This window comes from Haematobia irritans, chromosome 3 (genome assembly GCF_050003625.1).
Source record: "Haematobia irritans isolate KBUSLIRL chromosome 3, ASM5000362v1, whole genome shotgun sequence".
NCBI classification, from domain to species: Eukaryota; Metazoa; Arthropoda; class Insecta; order Diptera; family Muscidae; genus Haematobia; species Haematobia irritans.
This window is the reverse complement of record NC_134399.1, coordinates 206717328-206735902: the sequence shown is the minus strand read 5'-3', so window position 1 is coordinate 206735902 and position 18575 is coordinate 206717328. Positions and strand designations below refer to the sequence as shown.

General features: G+C 35.4%; 1 protein-coding gene across 1 annotated transcript in view; it reads left to right on the top strand.

Annotated features, from left to right (window-relative positions):
• LOC142231737 (putative fatty acyl-CoA reductase CG8306) overlaps positions 1–16058 on the top strand; it is a gene marked incomplete in the record, with an annotated part of 71558 nt that extends 55500 nt beyond the window's left edge. Inside the window, 5 exon segments of the mRNA XM_075302360.1 lie at positions 3532–3641; positions 3711–4096; positions 15265–15455; positions 15603–15749; positions 15816–16058. Coding sequence (XP_075158475.1) covers positions 3532–3641; positions 3711–4096; positions 15265–15455; positions 15603–15749; positions 15816–15900 — 919 coding nt within the window.
• Positions 16059–18575: the final 2517 nt, after the last annotated feature.

Below are 18575 nucleotides of genomic sequence, written 5' to 3'. Positions count from 1 at the left end.
GTTTTATGAATAAAAACAAAAACAACGCTAACAGTGAGTCTCAAAACACAAAAAGTTGCCCACAGGCAACTTTAGGGTCGAAAGGGTTAATCATTTTGCTGGTAATGGCCGTAAGTTCAATTTACTTCCACTGAGTTAATTTTGTTCATCAATAGTTAAATTTAACTAACTGTGAGTAAAATTTTGAACTACTCAATATTATGGAATTTACTTGTAGTTACGACGTTCAATTTTCTGAGTGTAGGGGCTATGCCAAAACATGGACCTATACTCATCATTTTCCGCACACCTCTTTATGGACCTAAAATACCTTTAGATTTTAAATTTCAGGCAACAAACTACGGTTTCTATAAGCCCAAGACCTCAAATCGGGAGGTCGGTTTACGTGGGTACTATATGAAAACCTGGACCGATATAGCCCATCTTCGAACTTGACCTGCCGGCAGACAAAAGACGAGTTTGTGCGACTGTAGCGTGATTACAACAGGCAGACAGCCAGATAGACAGACAGACGGACATGGTTATTTCTCCCTGATCAAGAATATATACACTTTATATAGCCGGAAATCGATATTTCCATGTGTTAACAACGGAAGGCCAAACTTATGTAAGTTCATAACATAAGTTTGGCCTTCCGTTGTTAACACATGTTATGTGATGAAATGAAAATAAAATTAAATATTTCATTTCCATAGGTATTTCAGCACGTGTCAGCTGACTTTTTCACATCCAAGGAAGTTCTTTAGAGAAAAAAATAAAAAAATATTTTAGAAAAATATTTGATAAAAAACTTCACCGCTGGTGAGATTTATTTATTTTATTTATAAAGTACATATCTATTCTGGGTCATCGTGAAATTCTGAGTCCACCTAGCGATGCCCGTCCGTCTGTGGAAATCACGCTAACTTCCGAACGAAACAAGCTATCGACTTGACACAAGCAGTTGTTATTGATATAGTTTGGATGGTATTGGAAATGGGCCATGTCGGACAACTTTTACATATAGCCCCCATATAAACAGATCCCCATATTTGTCTTGCGGACGTTCTTGGAAGAGAAAATTATATCCGATACAGTTGAAATATGGTACATGGTGTTCGTATATGGTTTCCAACATTCATTTTATATATAGCCCCCATATAAGCCAATCGCCAGATTTGACCTGATTCGGTTAAAATTTCCTACGGTATATTTGTAAATGGCCACTAACAACCATGGAAAAATTGGTCCATATCGGTCTATAACTATAACATACTAGCACAATGTACCAAATTTCAACTGACTCGGATGAAATTTGCTCCTCCAAGAAGCTCCAAAACCAAATCTGGGGATCGATGTGGACCAATTTTTGCATGGTTGTTAGAGACCATATTCTAACACCATGTACCAAATTTCAGCCGCATCGGATGAAATTTGCTTCTCTTAGAGGCTCTGCAAGCCAAATCTGGGGATCGGTTTATATGGGGTCTATATATAATTATGGACCGATGGGGACCAATTTTTGCATGGTTGTTAGAGTCCATATACTAACACCATGTCCCAAATTTCAGCCGCATCGGATGAAATTTGCTTCTCTTAGAGGCTCCGCAAGCCAAATCTGGGGATCGGTTTATATGGGGTCTATATATAATTATGGACCGATGGGGACATATTTGTGCATGGTTGTTAGAGTCCATATACTAACACCATGTACCAAATTTCAGCCGTATCGGATGAAATTTGTTTCTCTTAGAGGGTCTGCAAGCCAAATTTGGGGGTCCGTTTATATGGGGGCTATACGTAAAAGTGGACCGATATGGCCCATTTGCAATACCATCCGACCTACATCAATAAGAACTACTTGTGACAAGTTTCAAGTCGATAGCTTGTTTCGTTCGGAAGTTAGCGTGATTTCAACAGACGGACGGATAAGCTCAGATCGACTCAGAATTTCACCACGACCCAGAATATATATACTTTATGTGGTCTTAGAGCAATATTTCGGTGTTACAAACGGAATGACAAATTTAATATTCCCCCATCCTATGATGGAGGGTATACAAATGGTGAATTTTTGAAGGTCAAACGTTTCCGATAAGTGTTAGAATCCATTAAAAATTATAAAAATTATTTATTAACACAGACAAAATATCACAGAATTTTTTAATTTACACCCAAAACATTGAATTCGGATCACACCAGAGAAGTGTTGCAAATTCAGTGCAACGGCTGTTGAAATGGAGGACTTCCGTCCTATGACAAGCCCATGTTAAATTCATCGCTTCTGCGTCAATTTTGCACCACTTCCGAATTCAAAAAGAACATTTTCATTACTTTTGTGGCGAAGCTTTTTTTGCGGGGTAAGGTTAGGTGGCAGCCCGATGTGCCAGGCTCACTTTGACTATTCAGCCCATTGTGATACCAGTTAGGTGAACTTCTCTCTTATCACTAAGTGCTGCCTGGTTCCATGTTAAGCTTAATGACAAGGGACCTCCTATTTATAGCCGAGTCCGAACGGCGTTCCACATTGCAGTGAAACCACTTAGAGAAGCTCAGAAATATCACCAGCATTACTGAGGTGAGATAATCCACCGCTGAAAAACTTTTTGGTGTTCGGTCGAAACAGGAATCGAACCCCCGACCATGTGTATGCAAGGCGGGCATGTTAACTATTGCACCACGGTGGCTACCCATATTTCGCTTGTGATTGAAACTTAATTATACAAGTTTTAAATCTGCCTAAATATGCCTACAATTTTTTTTCTGATTCAATCACGAAATTAATAGATCTAATTAATTTTTTACTTGAAATGCCTTCAATCATAGAAATGTAGTAGTATCAATTAAAAAATTAATTGAAAGTTAATTAGAAAACTAATTGATCCAATTAAAAAAATAATTGATTCTATTAATGTTTATAATTAATTTGGTTTTAATTAAAAAAATTGTTGAATCAATTAAATTTTTAATTGGATATTTTTTAAAACTCAATTAAGACTTTAATATCGAAATTTTTTTTTTATTTTTTTTCTGTATACCCAGACTGGAGTAACTTCCAACTTAGAAGACGATGTTAAGGAGTTTTAAAATATCTTGCCATAACCCAATTAATTCGATAGTGGATTACAGTCTTTAGTAGAAGTTTCTACGCAATCCATTGTGGCACATAAAATTCGGCCTGGCTGAACTTAAGGCTTGTTTATTTTTATTTGAACACTGTGCTTTGACTGAGACAAACTCAACACTGGGGCAATTCTATATAAAATAAATTATTCAAAAAGCTTCGGTTAATCGGCCACTTCACGCCGAAGACCGATTCGTGGCCCATTTTCGATTTTTTGGCTGAATGTCAAAGCAACAACAAGCGTTTATGACCTGAAAATGCAATGGTTACGTTTTGATCTTTCGTGAACGTTTCCGTTTCATTTTGTTACCATCCGTTCACGATTTTGGAACATAATTTTGTCTATATTTTGTAATTTTGTATTTTGTCTAGCTTATTGATATTTTTCATTCATTAATTTATTCCTGTTGTCTGTTTTTCGTTTACAGATTAGTTGTTGGTTTTATCAACACTTATTGTTTTACCAAAAATCTTACCGAGTCTATGGTCAATGAATATCGTCATAAATTGCCTGTATCGATATTTAAGCCTTCAATAGGTAAAGAACTAAAAAACAAACAAAAATATTATTGCCGTCGAGGTCATTCATGAATATTCCTATTTTCAGTTGTACAAGCTCTTGAGGATCCTGAACCAGGTTTTCCAACCGCATTAACCGGTGCTTTAGGTTTGTTCACTTTGGTGGGTGCTGGAATTCTAAAATCCTTGTATTGTTCTCAAGAAGTTAGATTGGATATTTGTCCCTTAGATGTCAACACTAAAAGTTTATTATACTACACTGTGAGATCATATAAAACGCATACGAACGCGACACGACCATCTAGTGAATGTCCTGTGTATATCTGCTCCTCTTGTACACATTATCCAATAACATTAAGAGAAAGCTTGCAGCTGGTAATGAACCATAGAGTATGGGAAGAAACACCGTTGATTAAAAGTCTCCTATTGCCAGGTGTACATTTCACTGAGAATGAAATGATGTTTCGATTAATGGTAAGAAAATTGAACGGTTGAACATATTTTCATCATTTTTTTTAAGGTGACAATAAGATTCGAGATTTGAAAGAAACATACTTTCGGATTTGAACGTTCCAATTTTGGGATAGTATCTCATGAAAAAATGCTTCAATGAATTCTTCCGTTGTGTCATTTGAAGCAGGCTTGTCATATGACCACAGAGGTCAAAGTTGTAGTCCGATTTACGTGCACAGGGAGAGAAATTAATATAGTAACTACCCATGCCAAATTTGGTTGAAATCGAAATCAAAAAATTTGCTGCTAAATGCATCAAATTGGCATCACTGTCCACACACAATCATGAGACATAAGAAAATATCAGTTGTATATCATCGGCGTAGATATGGATATTGTAATTCCGGACAACATTTGCAACGTCATTTATATATAAACAGAAGAGTAAGGGTCCCATGACAGACGCCTGAGGTACCCCTCTATTTAGAGTAATTCCCGTCCACATATACTGTCTGCAATATTTCACCAAGGTGTCATCGAATTAAACAGTTAGCGGTCTATTTAAATCCAAAATAGCGGGAGAGATTGTTTATCAAAATTGCATGACGCACAGAGAAATGAAATAGAAATAAAATTTTAACCAAATTTTTCATAGCAATAAATTTAAAAAAAAATTTCTATAGATATAAAATTTTGACATAATTTTCTATAGAAATAAAATCTTGACAAAGTTTTCTATAGAAATACAATTTTCATTCGTTTTGTTTGTTATTGTTGGCTTCTCTTCAATCGTTATTGTTGTTTCTTTTTTTGATCTCAGCTTAAAGCCATGCATTGACTAAACTACAAGTGTAGTTTCGGGAGGTTCAAGTGTAGTTCACGTTGGGTTGAGTGAATTACCCGAATTTATTCTGATAATTGGTTGATAGTTTTGCTGCAAGTAGAGGATGCTGATGAGGAATGTGGTAATTCCGAAACAGCTGTACATCCAACCATCTTGCAGTCTATAGGGCTTTGCCCAAATAAATTTGACAAGCATACTTTTCCTCTGTTGGTTAAGCTACACTTGTAGTTTAGTCAATGCATGGCTTTAAGCTGAGATCAAAACAAGTATAAACGGCCGTAAGTTCGGCCAGGCCGAATCTTATGTACCCTCCACCATGGATTGCGTAGAAACTTCTACGAAAAACTGTCATCCACAATCGTTTTCTAAATTGTGAGTTAGTCCATACGTGGTATACATTAGACAAAAAAAGTATGTGTAGGTAAGTCTACAAACAATTACGAATCAATATGGACTTTTGCACGGTACGTAGGGAGCCAGAATTGAAATATGGGGGTCGCTTATATGGGGGCTATATACAATTATTGATATGGACCAATTTTTGTGTGATTGGGGATCGATTTATCTGAGGGTTATATATAACTATAGACCGATATGGACCTAGTTAGGCATGGTTGTTAACGGCCATATACTAGCACAATGTACCAAATTTCAACTGACTCGGATGAAATTTGCTCCTCCAAGAGGCTCCTAAACCAAATCTCGGGATCGGTTTATATGGCTATATATGATTATGGACTGATATGGACCACTTTTGGCATGGTTGTTAAATATCATATACTACCACCACGTACAAAATTTCAACCAGATCGGATGAATTTTGCTTCTCCAAAAGGCACCGGAGGTCAAATCTGGGGATCGGTTTATATGGGTTTATATATAATTATGGACCGATTTCGACCAATTTTTGCATGGGAGTTTGAGGCCATATATTAACACCACGTACCAAATTTCAACTGAATCAGATGAATTTTGGTCTTCCAAGAGGCTCCGGAGGTCAAATCTGGTGACCGGTTTATATGGGGGCTATATATAATTATGGACTGATGTGGCCCAATTTTTGCATGGTTGTTAGAGACCATATACTAACACCATGTACCAAATTTCAGCCGGATCGGATGAAATTCGCTTCTTTTAGAGGCCTCGCAAGCCAAATCGGGGGATCGGTTTATATGGGGGCTATATATAATTATGCACCGATGTGGACCAATTTTTGCATGGTTGTTAGAGACCATATACTAACACCATGTACCAAATTTCAGCCGGATCGGATGAAATTTGCTTCTCTTAGAGGCCTCGCAAGCCAAATCTGGGGGTCCGTTTATATGGGGGCTATACGTAAAAGTGGACCGATATGGCCCATTTGCAATACCATCCGACCTACATCAATAACAACTACTTGTGCCAAGTTTCAAGTCGATAGCTTGTTTCGTTCGGAAGTTAGCGTGATTTCAACAGTCGGACGGACGGACGGACGGACGGACGGACGAACATGCTCAGATCGACTCAGAATTTCACCACGACCCAGAATATATATACTTTATGGGGTCTTAGAGCAATATTTCGATGTGTTACAAACGGAATGACAAAGTTAATATACCCCCCATCCTATGGTGGAGGGTATAAAAAGAAACAACAATAACGAAATACAATTTTGATAAAATTATCTATATAAATAAAATTTTGACAATATTTTCTATAGACATTAAATTTTGGCAAAATTTTCTATAGAAATAAAATTTTCAGACAATATTCTACAGAAATAAAATTTTTAGAAAATATTTTATAGAAATAAAATTTTCAGAAAATTTTCCTTAGGAATAAAATTTTCAGAAAAATTTCTACAGAAATAAAATTTTTAGAAAATTTTCAATAGAAATAAAATTTTCTATAGAAATAAAATTTTCAGAAAATGTTCTACACACAAAAAAATTTTCTTCTGATTCAATCACGAAATTAATTGATCGAATTAATTTTTTAATTGAAATGTCTTCAATCACGAAAATGATAGTATCAATCACAGTTTTAATTGGAAATTAAAACAAATGCTTGATTAAAAAATTAATTGATTTTATTAGCAAATTTCAATTAATTTTTTAATTGATTCAATTAAAAATTCAATTAAATATGATTATGGACTGATATGGACCACTTTTGGCATAGTTGTTAAATATCATATACTACCACCACGTACCAAATTCCAACCAGATCGGATGAATTTTGTGTCTCCGAAAGGCACCCGGGGTCAAATCTGGGTATCGGTTTATATGGGGGCTATATATAATTATGGACTGATATGAACCAATTCCTGCATGGTTGTTGGATACCATATACTAACTTCGCGTACCAAATTTCAACCGAATCGGATAAATTTTGCTCTTCCAGGATGCTCCGGAGGTCAAATCTGGGTATCGGTTTATATGGGAGCTATATATAATTATGGACCGATATGAACCAATTCCTGCATGGTTGTTGGATACCATATACTAACATCACGTACCAAATGTCAACCGAATCGGATAAATTTTGCTCTTCCAAGCAAGGCCGTAGCCAGGATTTTAATTCGGGGCGGGTTCAACTTAAAAAAAAATTTATTTATGTATTTATGTATGTATACAATATTTTTATACCCACCACCATAGAATGGTGATGGGGGTATAATAAGTTCGCCATTCCGTTTGTAACACATCGAAATATCGATTTCCGACTATATAAAGTATATATATTCTTGATCAGGGAGAAATTCTAAGACGATATAACGATGTCCGTCTGTCTGTCTGTTGTAATCACGCTACAGTCTTCAATAATGAAGAAATCGTACTGGAATTTTGTACAAACTCGTCTTTTATCAGCAGGCAGGTCAAGTTCGAAGATGGGCTATATCGGTCCAGGTTTTGATATAGTCCCCATATAAACCGACCTCCCGATTTGGGGTCTTTGGCTTATAGAAATCGTAGTTTTTATCCAATTTGCCTGAAATTTGAAACCTATAGGTATTTTATAACCATAAAGAGATGTGCCAAAAATGGTGATTATCGGTCCATGTTTTGGTATAGCCCCCATATAGACCGATCTCCCGATTTTACTTCTTGGCTTATAGAAACCGCAGTTTTTATTCAATTTACCTGAAATTGGAAATCTAGAGGTATTGTAGGACCATAAAGAGGTGTGCCAAAAATTGTGAGTATCGATATATATTTTGGTATAGCCCCCATATAGACCGATCTCCCGATTTTATTTCTTGGGCTTATAGAAACCGCAGTTTTTATTCAATTTACCTGAAATTGGAAATCTAGAGGTATTGTAGGACCACAAATACGTGTGCCAAAAATTGTGAGTATCGGTCCATGTTTTGGTATGGTCCCCATATAAAACGACCTCCCGATTTGGGGTCTTGAGCTTATAGAAACCGTAGTTTTTATCCAATTTGTCTGAAATTGGAAATCTAGAGATATTTTAGGACCATAAAGAGGTGTGCCGAAAACGGTGAGTATCGGTCCATATTTTAGTATAGCCCCCATAAGAACGATCTCCCGATTTAACTCCTTGGGTTTCTAGAAACCGTAGTTTTTATCTGATTTGCCTGAAATTGTAAATATTCTGGTATTTTAGGCTCACAAAAACGTGTATCGGATTAAGTTTTTATCGATCCATTTGATAATGCCTCCATATAGACCGACTTCACTTCCTGAGGGTGTAGAAGGCGCACTGATCATGAAAATTGCTTGAAACTCAATGTAAAATTTCCAGATTTTACTTCTACAGATTTAAGATTTCAAATCAAGACGTTATTTTATAATTTTTTTGCACACTTACAAGAGATGTTAATAATTCCTCTAAAACTCAAACAAAAATGGTTCTTATAAATCCAGAATCTGATATAGTCCTCATAGGTGAAATCTTTAAATTTATCTTCGGGAATATCCTCAAGTCCTCAAGCCCTCCTGAAATTTCAAAGGAAACCCTAATATTTGGTTCATGGTGGTGGGTATTTAAGATTCGGCCCGACCGAACTTAGTGCTGTATATACTTGTTATAATATTAAATTGAGCCGACGGGCTTTCTGGGCAGCAAATAAATCCATGACTTCTTCAGTTGGCACATTTATTCGGCGATGAACCGACATTAATGTCAATCCTTTGAGTCAGTCTACTCTCGCTAGTCGCATTTCTAAGATACGTCTTTAATCTCTTCATTGTTGAAAATGAACGTTCGGATGAGCACGTAGTAACTGCAGGGATGGAAAATGCAGTACTATAGTACTTTTTTCAAACCTTTTTCACCCCGGTCAGTACCGTAGTACCCCCGCGAATGATTTAGTACCGTTTGTGTAGACATTTTTGAGTCGATATCAGATTTATGGTACAATAGCTTTGACAAAATATTTTAATATTTTGAGAAAGTCTTTATCAACCTTATTTGCTAATAGTCTTTTACAAATCCGGCAAAACAGACATGTTCATGTGGGAAGAAAATCTCGATTTTGTAAGAGACATAGTCAAAAACAGGATTTTATTGAACTTCAAGAAAGTTTTAGCCGAAAAAAGAATGCGATTCTATATTATCGATTTTTTATTTCGGTAGAAAATGTTGTCAACATTTTATTTCTATATAGAATTTTGGCAAAATTTTATTTTTATAGAAAATTTTGTCAAAATTTTATTTCAATTGAAAATTTTATAAAAATTTTATTTCTAAAGGAAATTTTTGCAAAATTTTATTTCTAAAGAAAATTTTGTCAAAATTTTATTTTCTTTAAAATTCAGTCTCTTGACAATAATCTTCCAGTGAAATTTTTGTTGAAATTTGGTAAAAAGTAGCTTTCCGCTCAAAAAATACCTTTCTTGTACTTTCTTAAAAATTGTATTTTCCATCCCTGAGTAACTGACAAAGTGACCAAAATTTGTAAAAGAATATGCACGTTTGGAAATATCTCTTTATTGCTTCCATAGCTGAATTAGGCAGGTTCTTTTCGCAGGTTTTGCGCCATTTCATTTACACATGTGTGTTTGGCTGTTTCGTTGTTGTTGCTATGGCCAAACAAAGCGAGTCATGTTCACAAAAAGAACAACAAACACACATAAAAAGCAGAAATTCATTTTCCAAAAATGAAATTTGTGGTGCGAGAACAAAAACAATTTGTTTTTTTCGACCGTCGTTTGACGGGCTTTTCAACCAGGGATCCGGAGCGGTCCATTTTTTTCGCTCCACTCCGCTCCCGCTCCGGAGAAAAAAAAACCGCTCCGCTCCTCGCTCCGCTCCTCGCTCCGCTCCGAGAAAAAAAATCGCTCCGCTCCTCTTCGAGAAGATTATAGTACAAACATTGTATTATTTGTTCAATTGAGTTTTATTTTATATAGAAAAATCGAATGGTACATATATGGGAGCTATAGCTAAATCTGAACCGATTTCGATGATTTTTTGCACATATAGTTAGTGCTATAGAAGATTACATTTCGCCAACTTTGAGTAAGATCGGTTGATAAATAAGGGTTTTATGACCTAATTTGACAAAATCGGGCGATACATATATATGGGACCTATATCTAAATCTGAACCGATTTCGATGAAATTTTCAGACTTAAAGGGTGATACAGAAGATTATTTTGTGCTAAATTTGACGACGATCGCTTAGTAAAAAAAGTGCAACGTGACCCCATTTGTCGAAATCGGGCAATACATATATCTAAATTTGATCCGATTTCTTCCAAATTCAAAAACGTTCGTCCTTGTGCCCAAAAAAACTCCCTGTACCAAATTTCATCAAAATCGGTTAATAATTGCGACCGAAATCCTGTGAACAACAAATACATGGACAGACGGACGGATGGACGGACGGACGCCAAGCGCTAGATCGACTCAGGAGGTGATTCTGAGTCGATCGGTATATATTTTATGGGGTCTAAAATCAATATTTCTTGGTTATTATACCCTAACCACTATGTGGTTTAGGGTATAATGACTTTAAAACAATGTGTTGAAATATTCTATTAATTTTGAAGATTTTTTCAGAAATATTAAATCCATTTTGACTTCATTAAAACGAAATTTGCATTCATGTTAGGATACACATTTTTATGTCGAATCACTTAGCTATAAGGACAAACAGACTTCATTGAAAAGTTTAGAGACTTTTAGACAAGGAAAAACTTTTTTTCAGAGAAATACGTCGTCTATTCTAAGCAAAATTCGTATTCGTATTTTAAGCATGTGAAATATTTGGCCTCCCGACAATATTCTTTGCGGTGCACCATCTACTATTTAATATGTGATAGAAACCAAATTTATGAAAATGGACCAAAATGGACCAAATTCTGTTTGGTCTGACCATCGGACTAAATTTAAAAATTAGAAATCTTTTGGACCAATTTTGGTCCGATCGGACCAAAACGGCAACGCTGATTGGAATTGAAAGTCTATACACAGAGTATAAGTAACTACTCTCCGAAAGTTTTTTTTTTTGTTTTGCAACAGACGTAGAGAAGAGGTTTTGTTATATTTGTAATGTGTGTGTGTATGTTTATGTTTGCAACAACCTCCATCGACATCAGTCCGTGGTATACCTACGAATATTCTTACACAGATCTAGTGTTACCTAATTTCGCTTTTTTCCCCTTTATTGTATAATAAATGTATATGCGCACATTTTTCAACCAAAATTGAAACTATCCATAATTTTAATTAATTTTCGAGAACTAATATCAGAAATAAGAGAATGCTAGGATATAGTACAATAGTAAAGCAAATGTGAATGAAAAAAAGCATGCCCGGTTCCAAAGATTTTGTCTTTACTTTAACAGTTTGGGTATTAATTCCGAGCCAAAGAAGCGGAGAATACAAGTAAGGATACTTTAAAGACGTAATTCTCTTTTAAATTTGGGGGTTATGTACTTGCTTCTAGGAAGCAAATGTTAATTTTTAATTTTTTTAGATTTTTTTCGTCAGTTATTATCAAAATCCTTTAAAAACGAGTTAACGAGTTATTTTTTTCCATATTAAGACTCGACTTCCAGTAGAAATTATGCTATGTTTCAAGTAAAAAGCGTCTTTAAAATAAAGTGTTGAAAAACATGTCTTATTTTTTAACGATTTTTTGCTTTGTAGGCAAGATGCAAAAAGGAAACAAATTTAAAGACAATTTTATTAATTTTAAAGAATTTTTCTTAATTATTAAAGTCACGTTGACCTTACCTCAAAAATTGTATCTTTCATGTTATGATACACATTTTTAAGTAAAATCACTTAATTGTAAGGACAATACAACTTCATTCAAAAGTTTATTGCCTTTTGGACAAGAAAAAAAACTTTATTTTAGAGAAATGCGTCTTCCATGTTAAGCAAAATTTGCATTCTTATTCTAAGGACATGGAATCTTTGACTTCACGACAATATTTTTTTCTGTGTAGAAAACTAAAAAATTAAATATAAATAAGATCGTTTAATTGCATTTATTTGACGTTCATTACAAACATCTTTGTAGTAATACGGGATGAAATTGATCGAAAGTACTGTTGTTACTTTTACAACACATACTAAATATATATTTTGACATTTGCCGTTTTTGAAAACAATTACTAAAAAACACGTTGTGTTTTCCCCAATGTACGTACGTACAAAAATACATATCGTACATTTTAAACGTTTACTCACACTACGCTAAGTACTAGCTAAATTTGAAATTACCTACACAGTGTAATTTCAAAGTTACACATTTCATTCAAGTAATATTTTATTCGGAGCGGAGCGGTTTTTCATTTGGAAACCGCTCCGCTCCCGCTCCGCTCCGGATTTTATAAATGCCGCTCCCGCTCCGCTCCCGCTCCGCTCCCGCTCCGCTCCCGCTCCGGCCAAAAAGGGCTTGCTCCGCTCCGCTCCGCTCCGGATCCCTGTTTTCAACTAGTATTCTATGATTTGTGCAAGTTTTATAGGTAAGCGTTTTTCAAAATAAAACCTCCAGCTTTTCTTCAACATCTTCGATTTTCTATGCAGCTAAAAATATATATTTATTTATATAAAAATATTCATTCATTTCGGGGGGGGTTTGATCCCCCTCATCCCCCCCCTGAATACGGCCTTGCTTCCAAGATGCTCCGGAGGTCAAATCTGGGGATCGGTTTATATGGGAGCTATATATAATTATGGACCGATTTCGACCAATTTTTGCATTGGTGTTTGAGGTCATATATTAACACCATGTACCAAATTTCAGCCGGATCGGATGAAATTTGCTTCTCTTAGAGGCTCCGCAAGCCAAATCGGGGGATCGGTTTATATGGGGGCTATATATAATTATTGACTTTTTGCATGGTTGTTAGAGACCATATACTAACACCATGTACCAAATTTCAGCCGGATCGGATGAAATTTGCTCTCTTAGAAGCTCCGCAAGCCAAATCGGTGGATCGGTTTATATGGGGGCTGTATATAATTATTGACCGATATATACTAATTTTTGCATAGTTGTTAGAGACCATATACCAACACCATGTACCAAATTTCAGCCGGATCGGATGAAATTTGCTTCTCTTAGAGGCTCCGCAAGCCAAATCGGGGATCGGTTTATATGGGGCTATATATAATTATGAAGCGATGTGGACCAACTTTTGCATGGTTGTTAAAGACCATATACCAACACCATGTACCAAATTTCAGCCGGATCGGATGAAATGTGCTCTCTTAGAGACTCCGCAAGCCAAATCGGGGGATCGGTTTATATGGGGGCTATATATAATTATTGACTTTTTGCATGGTTGTTAGAGACCATATACTAACACCATGTACCAAATTTCAGCCGGATCGGATGAAATTTGCTCTCTTAGAAGCTCCGCAAGCCAAATCGGTGGATCGGTTTATATGGGGGCTGTATATAATTATTGACCGATATATACTAATTTTTGCATAGTTGTTAGAGACCATATACCAACACCATGTACCAAATTTCAGCCGGATCGGATGAAATTTGCTTCTCTTAGAGGCTCCGCAAGCCAAATCGGGGATCGGTTTATATGGGGCTATATATAATTATGAACCGATGTGAACCAATTTTTGCATAGTTGTTAGAGACTATATACTAACACCATGTACCAAATTTCGGCCGTATCGGATGAAATTTGCTTCTCTTAGAGCAATCGCAAGCCAAATTTGGGGGTCCGTTTATATGGGGGCTATATATAATTATGGACCGATATGGACCAATTTTTGAATGGTTGTTAGAGACCATATACTAACACCATGTACCAAATTTCAGCCGGATCGGATGAAATTTGCTTCTCTTAGAGCGATCGCAAGCCAAATTTGGGGGTCCGTTTATATGGGGGCTATACGTAAAAGTGGACCGATATGGACCAATTTTTGCATGGTTGTTAGAGACCATATACTAACACCATGTACCAAATTTCAGCCGGATCGGATGAAATTTGCTTCTCTTAGAGGCCTAGCAAGCCAAATTTGGGGGTCCGTTTATATGGGGGCTATACGTAAAAGTGGACCGATATGGCCCATTTACAATACCATCCGACCTACATCAATAACAACTATTTGTGCCAAGTTTCAAGTCGATAGCTTGTTTCGTTCGGAAGTTAGTGTGATTTCAACAGACGGACGGACGGACGGACATGCTCAGATCGACTCAGAATTTCACCACGACCCATAATATATATACTTTATGGGGTCTTAGAGCAATATTTCGATGTGTTACAAACGGAATGACAAAGTTAATATACCCCCATCCTATGGTGGAGGGTATAAAAGTGACACTAAATGGATATACGACTCCAGAGGTTGTATTTGTTGTGGACTGTATGTGTATATTGGATATGGAGAGAAAACAAAATCCCAAAATTTCACACTAGCAGAAGGTTCGATGGATGAAGTTGCTAGGCGAGATAATATTGTTATTTGGGTTTTGAATTGTTCCTCGAGCAATGAGAAATCAGCCCAATCCAACAATAATTCAAAAAAGAGAAACGAGACGTAAACACAAGTGGGTTAAATTTTAAGTTAAGCCTTTATTCGAGGATGATCTCACCAAGTAATTCTATCCGTGGCTGCCGGAAAATAAGAAGTCTTTCCTGCCAGCCAGGAAACCTATCGATTTTCTTTTTAATTAATTTTTTGGAACTAGTGGAAAACTGAAATTATCTTTTGACATGTATCGATATTACTATCATTAGTGCAATTCGTACAATTTCATACATTTCAAGTGATTCTTAAACCGTAATATTTTTCCGTTACAATTCAAAATTCAGAATGATTAATTTCAATACATAATTCACTCAAAAATGGTTTATAGTTAAATACAGTCTAGTTTAGACAGATACTAATTCATATTTTTTTACTTTTATAGTTTTTCATTTATCAGATGATACCAGCATTGTTTGCTGATCTTATAGTAACATTAAAGGGTTCCGATCCCGTTTTTTTGAAAATTCAACGTAAGGTTTTCATTACGTTGGATGTTATGAAACCCTACATGTTTCACAGCTACAAAAGCCATGGCGTATCATATGTTAATGAGATGTGGAATGAACTGAAAGGGTAAGAAGTGAACATGAGAGAAAAATTCTATAGATTCTCATTAAAAAAAACATATTTTTCATTTAATAATAAATGTTAAACAAACCATTTTTAAGATAATGAGTATTTAAACTTTACGAAATATTTGAATATTCAAAATTATTTCAGCACCGACTTTGACATCAGTGTGTTGAAAGATATGCAATACTATAATCACAATATTCGCTTCACCTGCGATTTTGCAATCAAAGCCCGCGATGTTCTAATGGATGAAGATCCATCAACACTTCCCCTTGCTAAAATCCTTGTTAAAATGTAAGTTTCTTTAAAATTTTTTTTCTAGAAAAACAAAAATACTAACATCCTTTTTGTGCTTTGTAGAAAAAAGCTGTCATATCATCTGTTCCTCTTCTTTATGGCCTACAAAATGTATGATAGTGTTCTAATTTCAATTCTAACACAATGAGACAATATTGTTTTATGTTTGATAGCATATATGAAAATTAAAATCTATAAATAAAATTGTATGAAGTTATTAGAAAATATTTTATGAAATTATTTTATATAAAAAAGTTTTTCATTCTAGAATATAAGAAATAATAAAAACAAAACGGAAAACTAAAATGTTATTTCACAAAAATTTATATATCTGTTCACTAGCATAACCCGACCTATTTCGCTGCGCCTCCCGAAGCATATTTTCGTTAACTTAGTCAACCATATCATTCGATCTGAAAATAAATTCGAAAAGATATGAACTCTTTTAAAAAGTAGGGTCAGGGCAAGCCTGACACAAACACTGAAGTACTGATTAATCACTCCATGGTTTCCACACACACATTTCAAAAAAATTGGACTACTTGCTTTTTCGTTTATATACAGAAATAGGCATAAGCATAGGAAGGCCTCTGGGGAGGGGCTTAGATACACCCCCCCTCCAAGCCAACAAAAATGTCAGCCCCCCCCCCAGAATTTAAAACCCTATTTACATTTTTATAAAAATTAAACAAGTATATACAATCGCACAATGTTCCGCTAAAGACTTTCGTGCCCAATCGAATTACTTGGCTTGTGGTAGCAGTTGCCGATGGCAATGTTTGAAGCCTGATATTTATGAAATAAAGCTGTGTTTGGTTTAGTTTAATCAATTTAATTTAAACAAATATATACAGTAGTAAGTTCGGCTGGGCTGAATCTTAAATACCCAACACCATGAATCAAAATCCCAGAAGATAGTTAGTGGCACTAACCGAAATATTGGAAATAAATATTAAAACAAATCAATAATGGATTGTTTCTATGACCTCAAGCCGAACAAAATTAATAATCAGAATAAACATAAAATAGGTCAACAACACTCAAAAATATTTTTATAATAGTTTCCTTTAAAAATTTCAGGGGGGTTTGATGACAGATATTTTCCCAAGCAGATCAGTTCAACCAGTACGTTTCCCACAGATAAATGTTAAGATTTGACCTATGAAGACAAGATCAGATTCTGAATTTATAAGAACCATTTTTTATACCCTGCGCCACACTGTGGAACAGGGTATTGTAAGTTAGTGCATATGTTTGTAACACCCAGAAGGAGACGAGATAGACACATGGTGTCTTTGTCAATAATGCTCAGGGTGGGTCCCTGAGTCGATATAACCATGTCCGTCTGTCCGTCCGTCCGTCTGTCTGTGAACACATTTTTGTGATCAAAGCAATTTAAGTCCAATCGCCTTCAAATTTGGCACATATTCCTAATTTGGGTCAAAATAGAACCCTATTGATTTTGGAAGAAGTCGGTTCAGATTTAGATATAGCTCCCATATATATCTTTTGTCCGATATGCACTAATATGGACCCAGCAGCCAGAGTTTTATACCGATTTGCTTGAAATTTTGTACAAACATAACACTTAGTCATATAGTCAAGTGCGCAAAATTTGAAAGAAATCGGTTCAGATTTAGATATAGCTCCCATATATATCTTTCGACCGATATTGGGTTATATGGCCCCAGAAGCCAGATTTTTGGCCGAATTTGGTTGAAATTTTGCACTAGGAGTACAATTAGCAGTATAGTCAAGTGCGAAAAAATTTTATTGAAATCGGTTCAGATTTAGATATAGCTCCCATATATATCTTTCGGCCGATATGGACTAATATGGTCCTAAAAGCCAGAGTTTTGGCCCAATTTGGTTGAAATTTTGCACAAGGAGTAGATTTAGCATTGTAGCTATGTGTGCCAAATTTGGTTGAAATCGATTCAGATTTAGATATAGCTCCCATATATATCTTTCGCCCGATATGGACTTATATGGACCCAGAAGCCAGAGTTTTATCCCGATTAGCTTGAAATTTTGCACAAGGAGTACAATTGGTAGTATAGTCATGAGTGCCAAATTTGATTGAAATCGATTCAGATTTAGATATAGCTCCCATATATATGTTTTTCTGATTTCGACAAAAATGGTCAAAATACCAACATTTTCCTTGTAAAATCGCCATTGCTTCGTCGAGAAGTTGTAAAACTGACTTTAATTTTCCTAAACTTCTAATACATATATATCGAGCGATAAATCATAAATAATTTTTTGCGAAGTTTCCTTAAAATTGCTTCAGATTTAAATGTTTCAAATATTTTTTTACTAAAATTGTGTTCCACCCTAGTGCATTAGCCAACTTAAATGTTGAGTCTATAGATTTTGTAAAAGTGTATCAAATTCTGTCCAAATCGAGTTATATTTAAATGTATGTATTTGGGACAAACCTTTATATAGCACCCAACACATTTGACGGATGTAATATGGCATCGAAAATTTAGATCTACAAAGTGGTGCAGGGTATAATATAGTCGGCCCCGCCCGACTTTAGACTTTCCTTACTTGTTTTGTTTGAGTTTTAGAGGAATCATAAACATCTCTTGTAAGTGTGCAAGAAAATGATGGCATAACGCCTTGATTTGAAATCTAAAATCTGTAGATTTTCATGCCACTTATTTATATGACTACGAGAAGTAAAATCTGGAAATTTTGCATTCAGTTTCAATAAGTGAAATCGGTTTATATAGATGCCTTACCAAATGGACCGATAAAACTAAATCATATACACTTTGTTATGGGTCTAAAATTCCAGTATATTTTCAATTTGTG